Source organism: Acinonyx jubatus, chromosome D2 (genome assembly GCF_027475565.1).
Source record: "Acinonyx jubatus isolate Ajub_Pintada_27869175 chromosome D2, VMU_Ajub_asm_v1.0, whole genome shotgun sequence".
Lineage (NCBI taxonomy): Eukaryota > Metazoa > Chordata > Mammalia > Carnivora > Felidae > Acinonyx > Acinonyx jubatus.
The window spans coordinates 54,716,394-54,733,039 of record NC_069393.1 but is presented as its reverse complement, the minus strand read 5'-3'; the positions used below and the strand labels follow the sequence as shown (position 1 = coordinate 54,733,039).

At 52.6% G+C, this 16,646-nt stretch overlaps 1 protein-coding gene and 2 long non-coding RNA genes across 3 annotated transcripts in view; 1 reads left to right on the top strand and 2 right to left on the bottom strand.

Moving 5' to 3' along the window:
* The window catches only part of SLIT1 (slit guidance ligand 1), a 172,940-nt gene extending 161,210 nt beyond the window's left edge, over nt 1-11,730 (top strand). Inside the window, exons 31-37 of the mRNA XM_027062741.2 lie at nt 2,151-2,288; nt 3,593-3,830; nt 5,253-5,383; nt 5,815-5,969; nt 7,028-7,316; nt 7,641-7,852; nt 8,663-11,730. Coding sequence (XP_026918542.1) covers nt 2,151-2,288; nt 3,593-3,830; nt 5,253-5,383; nt 5,815-5,969; nt 7,028-7,316; nt 7,641-7,852; nt 8,663-8,901 — 1,402 coding nt within the window. The 3' untranslated portion in view covers nt 8,902-11,730. The remainder of the gene's footprint in view (nt 1-2,150; nt 2,289-3,592; nt 3,831-5,252; nt 5,384-5,814; nt 5,970-7,027; nt 7,317-7,640; nt 7,853-8,662) is intronic.
* LOC128312705 (uncharacterized) lies at nt 1,891-5,710 on the bottom strand. Its single transcript, XR_008292344.1, has 3 exons — nt 3,780-5,710; nt 3,421-3,533; nt 1,891-3,246 (listed from the first exon to the last, which is right to left on the bottom strand). It is a non-coding gene; the product is annotated as an uncharacterized LOC128312705 (long non-coding RNA).
* On the bottom strand, nt 6,475-16,257 carry LOC128312706 (uncharacterized). Its single transcript, XR_008292346.1, has 3 exons — nt 12,700-16,257; nt 7,621-11,653; nt 6,475-7,110 (listed from the first exon to the last, which is right to left on the bottom strand). It is a non-coding gene; the product is annotated as an uncharacterized LOC128312706 (long non-coding RNA).
* Between the last annotated feature and the right edge of the window lie 389 nt (nt 16,258-16,646).

The window sequence follows — 16,646 nt, the reverse complement described above, 5'->3', positions numbered from 1 at the left end:
AATGAGCAAATGCACAGAAAGCACTTAGCTCCAAGTCTGACATCTGATAAGTGTGCCATAAATGGCTGTTATCTTCCCAGATCCAAAATTTCTCATCCCCAATTACAAAATGCACAAAACTCTGAAGATCAAAAGTCCGTTTGATAGCAAAATCTGGTCTGACCTGAACGTATCTGGTAATAAAACCAGACGTACAGTGACACGAGGCTACTTATAGTCACTCTTCTTGCTGCAGAAATGTGAGTGTGTGTAATTAAGGGGCTGCCCCAGATCCCGTTACGTGTTACATAATGCTTTAGGCATTGTGTCACCTTTCCAAACCCCAAAAGATTCTGAATTTCAAAATCTATCTAGCCCCGGGAGGTTCGCATAAGGGGTCGTTGACCGTTGTCACCATCGTTGTTACTGGCGTATATGGAAGTGCATTGTCACCTGAAGACCACATCAAGGTCATGGATTTTAAAAATGTTTCCATCTGCAGTTTTGCAGAGTCCCATTTTGGGAAGCCCGTTCCACTGGTCAGGACAAAACAGATGGTCAGGGTTGAGGCCTGTGGCTGAGGGACCCAACCCCAGCCACTCAGGCCAGGGTCAGGGGTCGAGTCTCTCAGGAAGCCCACTGTCCAGCAGGAGCCGCCCAAGGACAGTGGCAGGAAGCAAGAGACCGGGGTTATTGAGGTCCAGCCTGAGACTGAGGGGTGCATGGGAGACCCCACCCAAATGCCGCCCAGATGCTGCACTTGTGGGGTGCCGCTGGGGGGTGGGGTTGCCATGGCAGAGGGGCAGTGGCAGCTCGAGGGGTGTGGCTGCCGCTCAGAGGGGCTGGGCCTCAGACATAGAATAAAACAGGACTGCACGCGGTCCCTCGCCCTGTGCTGGGAAATGAGCAGAGAGCAGCTGTGTGGTGCCTGTTCTCACTCTCCTGTTTTTTTCGGGCGGGTGTAAGTAACTCCACTGTGCCTTCAGCTCGGCGGGTATTCAGTCCCTGAATGACCGAGGGAGTGAATGTAAACGAGTGGGCGGAGGCTCAGCTGCAGCACATTTTCCAGACTGCAGCCCAAGACCCAGTAGTGCATTGCGATCAATAGGGTGGGTCAAGAGTACCGTGAAAAACTAACATTGAGAAGCAACATGCCATTTTACGTAGTAAGGAAAAGTATTGTGGCGTGAAACCAGCTTTAGGGGTGCGTGTGTGTGCATGCTCACTGGGGTAGGAAGGTGTCGCTTATAGCCTGGAAAACCGGGAATGAATAAAAACATCCAGGCAGGGGTACCTGCCTTCCAGGTTGCGTGGTTGAACCATGGAGTTTGCAGTTTAAAGAGTTTCCAACAGGGAATCTCTTGATGATAGCTGGGGGTGCTTCCTGGAGGAGGTGAGGTTATTGGCCAGGCTGGACTGGGGCAGGGAGAGAGGAGGGGGATGTTCCAGAATCAATAGGTGTGAAGGTAGGGAAGTGCTGGTGGGTGGGGTGGGATGGGGGCTGCTGCCAGTGGAGACCAGTCTGACCACAGGGTGGGCCCGATGTGGGGGGAGCAGGCCAGGGGGCATCTTGTGAGGCTGTGACTGAAAAGTAGGTGGAGGAGTGCGCTCCTGATTTGATAGGCAAATTGTTGACCCCCAGGTCACCGAGGCTGGGGGCTGGGCTGGAATCGCTGAGAGGGGGCACCAGCCCTGCAGAGGGAGGGCCAGGAGGCTGGTCCAGTGGAGCTGGGGAGGCTGGAGAAGAGGGCAAGATGAGCCCCAGGATTCGGGGCCTTGTGCTGGGGAGCAGCTGGGCAGGTCGAGAAGGGACTGAAGTTTGGCCTCGGTTGTGTGGTCAGTGGCCAGGGTGGGTCTTCCGTGACCGGATCCCCATCTCCTCGTGCCCCGATCCCCATCTCCTCATGCCCCGATCCCCATCTCCTCGTGCCTCTCGGTGTCCATCCTCCCAGCCCGGAAGCTGCTGTCACTCAGAAGCCCACACAAGCTCCTTTCTTGTGCCAGAAAAGCGTACGAGGACGGGCTGGGGGCATCTTTCTCTCCAGAGCTCTGCTTGATCTCCTGGGTGTCCCACAGACGCGCAGGCCTTGAGGTTCTCTGTCACGTACACATAGCCCCTGGGCCCTGCGGGCTCCCGGCTGAGTGAGGGACTGATCCCCCCACGCCCCCAGGTGTGAGTGCGCATCAGGTTACGCAGGTAACAACTGCAGTGAGAACCAGGATGACTGCAGGGACCACCGCTGCCAGCATGGGGCCCGGTGTGTGGATGGAGTCAACAGCTACTCTTGCCTCTGTGCTGAAGGCTACAGGTGAGTGGTCCCGCTGTGCCCCGAGTGACTGAGGCCTTCTAGCCTCCAGCCGCTGAGCCGGCAGGAGGGAGCCAGGGTCAGAGCCTGGAAGTTGGATCCTGGGGTTTTAACCAAGGCTATGCCATCCCTAGCTGTGTGGCCTTGGGGAAGTTACCTAATAACTTGGATCATAGGCACAGGGTCCCTAAACTGTTTGGTTGAGGGAGGGGGTGGTGGGTACAGATTACTGGCCAATGCCCACCACATCCTGCTCAGCAAAACCTCTGAAGACACGTCCTAGCGTAAAGGTCATTTACCTTCACAGCCTGACTTCTCTGAAGAGTTGGGGGTGAGGAACACCTGCCCTCCTTCTGGCCACCCACCTCCCGTGCTCTGCTTGGTTCTTTTTTTTTTTTTCCCCCCCATGGTTTTATTGAGATACAATTCACCCAGCTTCAGTATATAATTCAGTGGCTTGTACTCTATTATCAGGATTTTGCATGCATTAACCATAATCAATTTTAGAACATTTTCATTACTCCAACAAGAAATTCCATACCTCTTATCTGTCACCCCACCGCCCCCCATCTCCGCTCCAGGCAACCAAGAATCTGATATCTGTCTGTAGAGTTCCTTATCCTGAAGATTTCATATAAATGGAATCATACAATCTGTGGTCCTTTGTGACTGGCTTCTTTCACTTAGCGTCATGTCTTTGAGGTTCATCCATGTGGGAGCATGTATTAGAACTTCACTCCTTTTTGTGGCCAAATAGTATTCCGCTGCATGAGTAGACCACACTCGTTTATCCATTCAACCGCTGACAGGCATTTGGGTTATTTCCGCTTTGGGCTGTTGTGAATGCTGACGCTACAGGATGTATGCTGTGTCAGAACTACCTGCTAGAAGTACTGTCCCCTCTTGTATTTGTTTAGTAATTGGAGTCTTCTCTCTTTTGCTCGTGTCTGTTTTTTCTTTTCTGTAAAATGGGCAAGAGTAAAATTTGCTAGCAGACTTGACTGCCACGAGCCACGAGTGCTTCTCAAACTTTAATGTGCACACGATCTTGTTAAGCAGATTTAGGTTTTCCATTTCTGACAAATGCCCAGGTGATAGCTATGATGCTGGTCCAGGGACCACCCCTGTTTCCTACCTTGTCTTCAGTATCCTTCTGGCTTGTTCTCTCGAGGAAAGTGTTCATTAGGAGCATCTTCTGTTGCTTTAAGGGTCCAGTTTCCCAAGATGTTTAGTGATTTCTCTCCAGGACTGTGGGAGAGAAAGATGTTGCCTTGCCCCTTCTTTGACCTGTATCTTTTCCCTCTCAGTGGGCAGTTCTGTGAGACCCCTCCCCGCCCACCTGCCCCCAGAAGCCCCTGCGAGGGGACTGAGTGCCAGAATGGAGCCAACTGTGTGGACCAGGGCAGCGGGCCGGTGTGCCAGTGCCTTCCAGGTTTCGGCGGCCCCGAGTGTGAGAAGTTGCTCAGTGTTAACTTTGTGGATCGGGACACCTACCTGCAGTTCACCGATCTGCAGAACTGGCCACGGGCCAACATCACGCTGCAGGTGCGTGCTCAGGGCGCCAGTCACAGAGGGGAGTCAGGCAGCAGGGGCCTGTGGCCTCAGGTCCGAGCATCAAGCGGCATCCTCGCCCAAAACTGGGAGCAGCCTGTGTCAGTCAAAACGCTTGGGATGTGGGTCAGGCACATCTGGAAATGTTATCAGGTCACAGAAGCAGTCTCAAGGCAGGGCCAGAAGTGGTCTCCTGGGTGACCGGGTCCTCTCCCACTATCCAGTCTCGCCTACTCCTGAGCTTCAGCCTCGAATGCTGCACACGGGTTTCTCCACGTGGCTAGGACACAGTCAGGGTTGGCTCTGGGCTTGTATCTTTGGCCACCTGTCCCTGGGGCCCTTGTTTTGCCATTTCGTGTCTTGAATTTCATCTCAGAACATCAGTGTTTCCAGGGCAAAGAGCGGGTCCCACTTGAATGGCACTGTTTGCTAAACGTTTCTTGGGGAGGGAGAGGACAGTGCACATCACATGATAAAAGTTGGCGTCTCCTCTTTGGCCATCTCCCTCTTCCAACAGCTGCACTCCCTACCCTGGCAGCCACTTCTCCTCTCTGTCCTCTTCTTTTCTCCCAGAGCCCTTCAGCCTCCCGACGTGCTCACTGTGCTCTCCCCCACTTTATCACCTCTCCTAAGTCTTGCCCATGTACACTGTCTATACTGCAACAACACAGCCCAACTGCTCAGTAAAATAAAATTCACCACACCCTCCCAGCCACTGCCTCAGGCACCTCCTGCTGTCCCCGTCACTGGCCTGTCTTCAGTCCCAGTCCCATCCCTGGACCAGTCACTGAGTCCAGCGAAATGGGTGCTATGAGGTGTCCAGCCTGGGCCGTGTGCCAGCCCTGTGTATGAGACCAGGGAGTCAGGCTGTCTACCAGAAGCAATGGGGGAAGAGGGACAAGGCAGGATCATCGTTTCTACGGCTTCACAGAGGGCTCCCCCCACCAAGGCAACTCCAGCTTTTGCTCACACAGATTCAGAGACCAGTGCTACCTCCTGAGTGGCTCCTTCCAGGTTTGGGTGGTCATGGCTATTAGAGAGCCCTCTTCACCTTGTCCTCTCTGTGGCTCCCAGAGGCCCATAGAACAAGCTACCCTGCATCGATCTGACTTTCCTCTCCGGGCACATAGTCCTAAGGTCTCTCACCTGCCCCTTCTCACACGTCGTTTCCAGGCCTCAGCTGGTCTGTCTGCCTTCTCTCTGTGGCCCTGGCCAGCCTGGCAGTGGATGGGATTTGAACCAGTGGCTGCCAGCCTCTGTCAGCATCCCCTTGAGGATGTGTCCCCTGGGCAGCCAGGGGAGGGCAGCTCTACGCACAGCATCCCTCTTCCAAATGTGGATTCCCCCATCTGTCCCACCTACCTGTGCCACTGCTGGGTGGGGTGGGGTGGCAGAGAAAGTGCCCTTGCCCATCAGGTCTCCACGGCAGAGGACAACGGGATCCTGCTGTACAATGGGGACAATGACCACATTGCAGTGGAGCTGTACCAGGGTCATGTGCGTGTCAGCTACGACCCAGGCAGCTACCCCAGCTCTGCCATCTACAGGTAAGTCTTCCTCATACCCATCGCCCTCCCTCAGGGTGTCCCAGGCCAAGAGCAGGTGGTTATCAGGACCTCCAGAACCTGGGCTGCCCATGTAGGAAGATACAGTATTTGGGCCCATCTTGGAGCTGAGGCTGAGATCGAGGCCTGAGCAGTGGACCGACCCTTCCCTATCCTACCTCCTCCTCACAAGGGGGTCTGTAGTGGGAAGGGGAGAGGGGATAATTTGGAGACCCCTGCCCCAAACCGCTCACCTTTCCCTGGGGAGCCCCAAGAAGCAGAGCAGGAGGGGCCAGGCCCCAGGCCACCGAGTCCCCATGGTCTCTCCCTGGAAAGCAGCTGCTGACCAGTGGCATTTTTTGGGAAGGGCCCAGGCAGGGATGGGCTGAACTGAAGCCCATTCCCTGGGGTGGGGGCACCCCCTCTTCTTCTAGTGCTGAGACGATCAATGACGGGCAGTTCCACACTGTTGAGCTAGTCACCTTTGACCAGATGGTGAATCTCTCCATCGATGGAGGCAGTCCCATGACCATGGACAACTTTGGCAAACACTACACACTAAACAGCGAGGCCCCCCTCTACGTGGGAGGTAAGGACCTGGCCAGGTTGAGGCTGTGGCTGGCTCTCCCCAGGCCTCCCCATCAAGCAATGTGACAGCCATTCCAGGTGGGGCCTCTGTTGCTTTCTGGCCTGAGTCTTGCCAGGACAGCTGGTGCCCAGGCCACCGGATGACAGGGGCATTCCAAGCTGCCAAGGGATTGTCCTTCCTGGCCTGGAGCCCAGGCTGCTGTCAAGCTCAGACCGACCAAGAAGGATAGATGCCTAGGTTAGCCTGGCCTTGGGGGAAGCCTGGAACTTTCCTAGCTCTCTTCCAAAGTGGGTACTTTCCCTCTTGTCTTTGGGCCAGAAGGGGCTTGTCAAGCATTCAGGGTCCATTCCCAGTCTTGGAGCTGCTGTGAGAGACCCAGGCACCCAGCAGGAGTCTCCGCATCAGCTGGGGACCTCCCAGCTGGCTTTACAGGCTTTGCAGGTTAAATGCCCCTGTCTGCCACCCGCCAACATTTCCAGGTCTGAACAAGTCAGGTCTCTGCAACAGAGGGCCTTGGTGAGACTGTGGGCAGGTGTGAAGGAGAGAGCCCTGGGCTCTACTCCCAACTCTGCTGTTTGTTAGTTGTACAATTTCAGGCAAATCACTGACCACAAGATGGGTTTCAGCTACTCCTCCCTCAAGGGTTGCTGTGATCACCACGACAGCAGGTGACAAAGCAGCATACACCTTGGTTCCAGGCCCAGGTCCTCTGCTGCTTTTGGAGTCTTTGGGAGGTGAAAGCTGGTATCCCAGAGGGCGGGAAGGGTGAGGGCAGACTTTAGGCACCCAGAGCTTCCTTTGTCAGCTGGCCACTGCCAAGCCTGGCACCTGTGGGTTCTGGTCATTGAGGGAACAGGCTTTCCTTTTTTGTTTTCTGGGAAACGAGTCTGGACCCTCCAAGGTGGCAAAGGATCTTGGCTCAGGGTTGCAAAGACAGAAAGATGGAGGCCGAGGGTGGGAGGGAACACCGTGGAGATGCCCAGTGGACCGAGGGCAGTAGGGTCAGACATGGTCTGAGCCTGACTCAGCCCAACTCTGCTCACTCCTACCCACCCAAGGGATGCCAGTGGATGTGAACTCGGCTGCCTTCCGCCTGTGGCAGATCCTCAATGGCACCAGCTTCCACGGTTGCATCCGAAACCTGTACATTAACAACGAACTGCAGGACTTCACCAAGACGCGGATGAAGCCAGGCGTGGTGCCAGGCTGTGAGCCCTGCCGAAAGCTCTACTGCCTGCATGGCATCTGCCAGCCCAATGCCACCCCTGGGCCCGTGTGCCATTGTGAGGCCGGCTGGGGGGGCCTACACTGTGACCAGCCAGCCGACGGCCCCTGCCATGGCCACAAGTGAGCCTGAGCTGGGTTCGGGGAGCCCTCACCCCTTGCCCGTCCCTTTCCCCATGCTGAGGGCTGCTGCATAGACTGTATTTTTAACACCCCAAACTGGAACATGTGGCCCAGCACAGGGTTTTTTTTCCATTTTTTTCCCCTAGTTTTCAGTTTTTATTAACAGGAAGAGGTCCCTAGGGATACAGAATCACATTTTTCTCCCTTTGTTTCAGTCTTAGGAATAGGATAACCTCCCTGGATGCCAAAGCTGGGGGTGTGGTTTCCCTGGGATTGGACTGGCTCCAGCCTATTCTCACAGTACCTTTTCTCTGTCCCCTCCAGGTGTGTCCATGGGGAATGTATGCCCCTCGACGCTCTCTCCTACAGCTGCCAGTGCCAGGATGGGTACTCGGGGGCTCTGTGCAACCAGGCTGGGGCACCTGTAGACCCCTGCAGGGGCCTGCAGTGCCTGCATGGCCACTGCCAGGCCTTGGCCACCAAAGGGGCACACTGTGTGTGTGACCCAGGCTTTTCGGGCGAGCTGTGTGAGCAAGGTCAGGGGCCCCCCTCCTGACATGCCCTCTCCAGGGCCCCTCCCCACAACTTGCATTAGTGACTTGACTTTTCCTCCTCCAAACCCTGGCATCCCCTCTGTGCCTCCTCCCCTCTCCTCTCCCACATCTTGGGCTGCTCTTGGGCCGTAGTACCCACTACCCTCTAGGCTCTGACCCCCACCCCCAAATGGTTCGGCTTGCCCTGAAGCCCCCTTATCCAGGGCAAGTGCCCCTTCTGGCTGGGGTCTCTCCTTATCGAAGGGGCTGCCCAGGGGAACAGCTCCTGCACAAACCTCCACATCTTGGCCCCATCACCTTGCGACCCAAGAGCAACAGGAAGTCTGAGGGTTGGGGACTCTTTCCCAGGCCCTCCCTGGCTCGTGTAACCAAGATGTTTCTGCTGGGATTGAGACTGCTGAGGCTAGGCAGAGGGAAGCTGGAGAAGTCCAGAACTCAAGCACCTTCAGGGGCCCTTAGGCCCCTGCTCCTGGCACAGATTCCTTCTCTATTGTTCTTGCCTCCCCAGTCTCCAGCCTCCTCTTGCACTCTTCCAGCAACTGGGAGCCCACTTACCTGACAGCCTAATCTGTCCTGGAGGGCCCTGGCAGCTAGAAAGTTCTTCCTACTGACTGGCCTATGGGCCCAGAAGGAAGCCTGTGCATGTGCATGTCGGGTGGGGTCGGAGGTGGAGTCTAAGCGTTAGAGGACCTGGTCCTTGGATGCGCCTCTCTGCCGCCTCCGGCCTCCCCGGGGCCGGCGCTGGCCCATGGGTGTGCCCTGAGGCTTTCTCTTGGTGTCTGTCCTATCCAGAGTCCGAGTGCCGGGGGGACCCTGTCCGGGACTTTCACCAGGTCCAGAGGGGCTATGCCATCTGCCAGACCACGCGCCCGCTGTCGTGGGTGGAGTGCCGGGGCTCATGCCCAGGTCAGGGCTGCTGCCAGGGCCTGCGGCTGAAGCGGAGGAAGTTCACCTTTGAGTGCAGCGACGGGACCTCTTTTGCCGAGGAGGTGGAGAAGCCCACCAAGTGTGGCTGTGCCCTCTGCGAGTAGCGCCAGGCTAGACGGGGAGGGGTGAGACAGGCGAGAGGGCACGGCTGCAGTGAAGCCGGGTGGCCCGCAGTGGGGTGGGGGTGCGGGCCATCCTGCCTGTTCCTGAGTGGCAGGGCCCTCTGGCCCCACCCCACAGCAATCTCTTGGGGGGGTTGACCAGGCCAGCAGCTGGGGGTGGGGTGGGTGGGTGTGGCCCGGGCTTTAGGCCGCCCTCTCCGGAAGTGCCTTGCACAAGCAGGCGCTTAATAAATATTTGTTGAATGAATGTGTGCTTGAGGTCAGGCCAAGAAGTGCACAGAATGATGACCCTCCCCGCCACCCACCCTGCTTGCCTACTACCTGGGTCTGAAGAAGGGACTGGCCCCTTCCCAAAACAGCCTTTCCCTCTCGCCGGTGGCCCACACTGCCCTCAGAAGCCCCCTGTCCCCTGCAGATAACTTTGAAGCCTCCCCTGGGGCAGCCAGCCAGGATCTCTGCTTTTTCTGCTGCTGCAGCATCTGCCAGCAGTAGGCCAGGCTGCGCAGGGGAAGGGCCCCCTCCTGCTGGCCGGGAAGGGACTAACCCTTGCCTCCTGGGCTGATGTAGCACTAAAGCCACTGCTCAGTGGGGAGTGAGGCTGCGGCTAGAGGAGGGTCCCTTAGGACGAGACCCCTGAATCCTGAAGTTACGAGTTGACCATTGTAGCTTCAAAAACGTCCACTGGGTCTGTTTGGAGTGGCAGTCCCACCAGAGAGGACAGGCGCTGGGGAGGTTCTTGGTTCCAGCAGAATAACCACCACCTCCAGACACCACCAAAGGGGCATTGGTCCTAGGCCTTCCCAGCCCCTAGCCAGCCACAGGATGCTGTCAAGCCATTGGCAGGGGCAAGGGGGTGTGGTCTAGGCTGCTTAGCCAGGGAGGCTTCCCCTCCCACGGAGACTGGGTCCAGACCCCCTCACCATGCAGGCCAGTAGGGAGCAGTGGTACAGGCACCAGAAAACCTCTGCTGCCTGTCACTCTGGGCAAACGTCTTCCCCATCTATGGTCCTCTGTCTCCTAGCTGTCCCATGGGGAGGTGGTTTGAACATACATATGAGCAACGTAGACCTTCCCACTGTGGCTCCGGAAGGGAGGCTAGAGGAGGTAGAAGATGCATGTTCATGAATCACATCAAGTATTTATGTGCCTAACTGGGCTGGCACTGTGGGTGTTCTGCTCTCACGGACAGATATGAACTAATCGTAGAGCATCACAGGAATGACCGGGATGCCTGGGAAGAGTTGAGCCGAGCGAGGGCTCCGACCACTAGACACTGGCCCAGGCTAGGGCTGCTTACCCCAGGCGTTTGCAAGGAAGGACTCTGTGTTTGAAGAGTCACTGAATATGGGCCACGTGACTACAACTTCCATGCTTCCATGCTTCTCTTCCATGCACAATGAAAACACAGATTATCTTTGAGCTTAAATAGCAAGCTGGCTAGAAGATAGGTCACACTCTCCTGTCTAGATGTCTCCCCAAGAGAGTGTGCCCCCAGGGGACGCCAGTGGGCAAGAGGAGCAAGCATGTCCCTTTCCTGGCTCCTTCCACCTGCAAACAGAAGACAGGGCTGGGGGAGCCTGCTGGGTGGGGCTGAGGTGGTAGTGCACCTGTGTCCTCAGCCACCATGGGCGGTGGGAGGAGCTCCTGGTGCTGAGCGGTAGAGGGCTGGAGCCTCCAACAACTGAGGAAGCCTGGCACACTCTACTACACCAGGACTCTGGCCAGCGAGTTGGAGCCCTGGAAGCCCTGTAATGGAAAGAGGATCCTGCCCTGCCCAACTGCAGAGGCATTTTCATGGCTGGATCTGCTTCTCACCAGGGATCTGGCTCTATTTTCTTGTGGTTCTGAGCAGGGCCACGGTGCCCTTCTCCATGGACAGCAGCCTGGGCCTTGAGGGCCTTCTCCTAGGGCTGCACGGCATCCCTCTCTTACCTACAGTTTCTGGACCACGTGAGACCCTGGAGAGCAACTCTAGCGCTAGGCAGGTACTGATAATATGGAGGAAAGTTCAAGTGCAGCTGGCACTTACCCCTTCCACGGAAGAGAGGTCTTTGGGCCAACCGACCCCGAGACACTTACCTTCCCGTGGCCACCACCATTCCGCCACTGCCCTGGAGTAGAAGTGGCTTCCTGAGCTTGAGGGGCACTAACCAGCAGCAGCCTCTTCATCTGCGGATGGGTAATGGCTGCCAGAAGTCCTGCTCTCCCGCTCCCGTGGGGTTGGGGGGGCAGAGTACGGGGTGTGCGTTTGCAGGGGGTACCCTGTGAGCTGGGTGCCGCCCCTACCCGGCCCTCCACAACACCCCGCATGTCAGCCTGGCCCCGCATGCACCCTCAGTGGAGCTGCAAGATTGGGATCCACCACAAGAGTAAGGGCAGCAAGGAGCCACGTGGTGTGTCCCAGGATCAACGTTTCCTCAACCACCAACCTGCAAGTTGCTAAGGAACTGGACCACCGCTCATCTCGTCCGTCCACATTTAGGCCCAGGAGAAGGCTCTGGCGAAACAAGCTCTGATTAATCACCTCCACACCTTGTCACCCCTCTGATAAAGACCTTCGTTCACTTTGGTGTCACCACCGGCTGTCTCCATTCAACATGCACCGAAGGGACACAAGCGGGGCAAGTCCTGAGGTTGCTGCTGCTTTGGTAGCACTGCTGGCGATGGTGGCCGGGGCTCCCTGGGAAGGTGTCAGGAATAGGCCGGACTCGTCTCCTCTTTGCCTGCTGTTAGCCTAACCACGAAAGTATCTCTTTATACAGAATACTTAACAGATTCTAATATATATTTGTATTTCATTTTGTTATAGTATTTTTATATGTTAAAGTCAATATCTCGTGTCCCGTTTTGATTTTCAGATGCTGTGTGGTAGTGACACTTTGTTTAGGGGTCTCTGTAGTCTTATCTGGATCACTCTTTTAGAGAGACTGGTTTAGAACAGGCCCGTGAGGGAGCCACACCTGCCCTTTCCCTAGAATTATTCTAGAACATGTTGGATATTGTCTGTTGTCTTCCATGTGAACATGACATTGATTCACTCAGGTTCTGCCTTGTTGATCTCTTTTTCTGCACTAAGGATGAGCCCAGGGCTGCTGACATGCAGATTCCCAGGGTTTGAGGGCTTCTGGGCTGCCCACACACTGGCCACAACCCCCCGATGGCTCTCAGAGGCAACACATGTAGGACACCTGCCCTTGGAACTCTCTGGTCTTCATGAAGTGGCAGAGGAGGTTGGTTCTTCCCAAAGGAGGAAGGGGGGGTCTGGGGGATGGCTTGGTCATAGCTCCCTGGGGATGTGAGTGCAGGGGCAGAGCCTGGCCCTGCACAGCACACGCAGAGATCTGGGCAGGGGAGGGGTCCTCATCCTCATTTCCCCTCAAGTATCTGGAGTCACACCCAGAGTTTGTGAACAGAGTCACATCCACATTTAACCTGGCTCTGAAAGTTTCAGTTCACTGGGGCAACAGATTAGAAAGCAGTACGGTTTCTCAAACTGTCCTGTAAGGTTAACCTGAGTGTCACTAGAAGAGTGGTTCATAGGGATCAGTGGAGAAAGAAAGCAAACACACTTCTACAGTAGTTCTACTATGACTCCAGACTGTAGAATTGCTCTTAGCAATTTTTTAGGATGCATGACCTGAGCATCTAGGTGAGGCCAGGTGCTGGCAGTCGGGCTGGGCAAGGCCCCCACCACCAAGGAGACCCACCTGGTTCTCCTCTGATGCCAGGATCAGAGACTGATTCCCCACTAGATCATGATGATGGTTACACAAGTCATACCTGAACAGCACATGGTCACCTTGAAAGTGGGCGGTGATGGTAACTGCAGTGTCTGCAAAGCAATTAGGGATTTGGGAGGAAATGTAATGAACTGGGTATAAGGAAGAAAATGGGTTAAAATAGGGTTGTAAGCTCAAGTGTCTGGCCAATAGGTTACCTAAGTAAATGGGCACCTGCCCTTCTGGCCCATCATTTGTATTACCACTTCCGATATAGCAGCGGGTAAGAGACCGATTTCCCTACTGTTAAAGAAAAAAGGGACAAATGGCAGCTGACAGTTAGGGACTTCTGGTGACCTTAGAGGCACATTTTCCAATCTACTGAGCTCTACCTGATTCGTACCATGCACTAACTTTATTAGATCTTCATTATGATTTTTAAAAGAGAAGCCAGAAACCAAATTTTATGTAAACCCTCACAGTTCATGTGTACAGATAACTTTTTTAAACACTGGGCTCAATAAAATACAACTGTGAGCCACTAGTTTGCAACCTCTGAATTAAAGGAAAGTAAGTAGCAACTTTAACAGTTAAAAGGAAATCCCCGACCAAGGAAATGAGCATAGCAGGGCTTGGTTGGGGAGTGGAAGCAACAGAAAGAATGACCAGGCTTCCAGCTAGAGTTGCCAAGTTTTCCCGAGATTGGTGCTAAAGCATGTCTATCACCCCTATACTCTGTGCTCTCAGAACTAATTTTAGAGATGTCCCCTCACCCCAAGCCAGTCAGTCTGCACCTCTCAGGCCATATTCTAGTTATCCTCCCATGGGATGAATATGGGAGGAAAAGAAGTCTATTTTAACCATGAAAACTCCTAATCTGGAACAAGATAAATTCTCCAAATTCAAGTGAACAGAGGTGGGGTTATTTTCACCGGATATAGTTCTGCATGTCAATGGCCACCATCATGTAACGTATTCAGGAAACCATGGCTGACTCCAAAAGGAAATCACTGGCCCACTGGACCCTTACATAAACCCCTCTGAAGCAGAACTGAAAGAATATAGTGAAACAGGTCATGGGGCTAGTAAATGTAAATGCCAACGTTCTGCCCTTCCCCAACATGGGCTACAGACAGCCGGGCAGCCCCCCTTGGCAGCTGTGCGTATCACCCTGGTATTTAACAGTGGCTTACCTGGTTCACCAGGTCCCCCGCCCCTCAGGATGAAGCACTGGCACCTTTCCAACTCCACCATGGGAATTCCAAGGATTCATCCGCAGTGTTTTCTTTTCCCCGAAGTTAGGCATACCTCACAAAATGGCCTCAGATCTACCAAACAACATTCCCTTATGTGCCAACACTGTGGCCGAGGCAGAAGTATTAGAAGTATTGTCTTTTGGTTCCTTCTGGCAACTGCTCAACTTTGCCACAGGCTACAAGTTGAATCCTGGGCTTCAGTGCATTCTGTTCCCTGTCCAGTAACTACACAAACACACTTTAATATCAAAGAAGTTTAATACGCTGCAATAAAATAAGCGCCTAGAAAAAGCTCATGGAATAGATGTCAATGTTAGAGAAATCCCTCCCACACATCCTCTAGCTCCATACCCCATCCCTCAAAACCAAACAAGAAAATCTGAAACAACAAAGGAAATCCATCCAAGCTTGGATTTCAGTGAGGGCCCCTTTACCAATAACAAGAACACAGTTTCCTACATGGCCTAATAGGAAAGTAAAACACAGAAGCACAAAAAGTCCACAAGATTTCAATATTTAAGAGACTTGGTACATATTCAAAGTTAAAATAACTCCAACTTTTATAGCTATACATATTGTTTTAAAGCAACTTAATATATTTTTAAATTTCATATATACACTCTCAAAGGTTCTTCAGGTGAGGTATGTAAACATTGTCTAATGAAAAATTTTCAATGTTTCAAACCAACAAATTCACAGCATACATTGAATTTTCATCCATTAAAGACACAGTATTTTCCTACACTCACTAACACAGTGGAAATCCAGGCCCAAGGATACACATCTATCATCCAGATTAACATTTGTAGAACTTCTCAATTCACTGCTTTTGGAAAGACCACCTGCACACAGGTTAGGGGCACACACTTGGTACCGAGAATCCAGAGACTCTCTCCTTAGGCATCTGGATCACTGGCTAAGACTCACAAGACAGCAAAAAGGAGCACATCTGAACAACTACAAGATTGACCTCGGCAATGACAACACTGGGAGGAACCAGAAAGACCTTAAAGGAACGGTAGAGATTCATCTTAGAGCTCCCTGGATCCACAGCCGGATCAGCAGCCCCTGCCCTAATCTCATTCTGAAGGGTCGTGGCCTAAAAAGAATAAAAACCCAACACGGCACCTGAGCTTCAGTTAAATTGCATGGGCCTCCTATGGCCCCCTGGCCCCTGAAAGGCATGAACTCTAGCCTAAAGTAGGACCCTGGGCTGTGCTTTTCATACAGGTTGGGGTTGAATTCCTTACTACCATAATGCATATGGGAAAATAATGCCATGAGTTCACAAAGACGACCACTGCCTGCACACAGGCACTGGCCGATGACCTTGGAGGAGCTCAATTTTGAAAACTACTTGTTCCCTGAGGGTAAACAGCAGGCTTCTATTGAGATTAAGTGAGGCTAATAAAGGGATTATTTATTACAAGGTAATAAACACGTGGGGAGCCTCAGGCCAGAGTTCTATTTTACTCGCACATAATCTACGATGCCCCCTCCCCGCCCTCCCACCACAGTAGTCACCTTCCCAATGACACAATATAGGTCAGTTTCTTTCCTCTTGCTTGCTTTCAGGCTCAGCAGTGGAAAGTTTTATTCTAACGCACCCACTTCAATCTAAAAAAACACTAGTGAAAAATTCCAAACACCGTCATAAATACAAAAGAGAAGACATATTCCAAAAGCCTAAAAAACTACATTATTCTATTAATGGTTATTCGGGTGTGGGGTATTTTTCATAAAGTTTAGGACGGTCACAAGGAGAGGCTGCTAAACAGCTTAGAAACCTGTTGAACTGGACACGCTGGGAGAGGAGGGACTGCCTTCCTTGCTCCCATCTAAACGGCTTAACCCCAGACATTTCAAACCCAGGCACAGAGGAGGATCACAGGAAGTGGGCTTAGCTTTCCAAGGTAGGGCAGATAGACTCAAAGGGCTTTTAACTGTCAATTCAAAATTTTAATGTAAAAAGTTCTTATGTTCACAGCCAAATGAGCTTTGCCTCGACTAGATTCTGGAAGCCCTGCAAATTCATGGAAAAATAGATCAGTTTTCAATCTCTATGCCCAATTTTTGATGTGTCTGGTGCTGGCAGATTTCTCATCCATTGCTAGAGTTGTAGGACATGAAGAAGCGTGCAGACGAACAGAAGCAAAAATTCAAGTACAGCCACCTCTCCGGCAAAGGCAAGAGGTCTTAGCAAGAGCTGTTCTACCCCCACCCTATCCTCTGAGACAAGGGCCAACGCAGAGCCCAGAATAAATTGTTATTACCTAGGATCTTATTGCTTATGGGCAACACATCAGAAAGAACACCTGGAAATCTGCTCTGCAGATCTGGGAACTGACCGGTTTATCATATATATATATATATATATATATATATATATATGATATATATGATATATATACCATATATATATATATATATATATATATATATATATATATATATATGGCATAACCAGATGAGAAGAGGGGGCAATTAAAGCTTGGATTTGATGTAGCGTTACAGATCAAATGCCCCAAACAGCTCTCAACCTGCTGGTTTTTGTTCTTTCTCCATGTGTGAACTGTGTTATGAAAGGAAGTCCACTGCTCAAAATATAGTCTTCTACAATACTACAATGCAAACCAACATCACTCAGAACATGAATCTGTATACAGCACGTGTAATAAATATTTTTAAAAAACTATTTACAACATTACTTCTTGTGAACATTAGATGAGAGCAAAATTTATTTCCTCCTGCA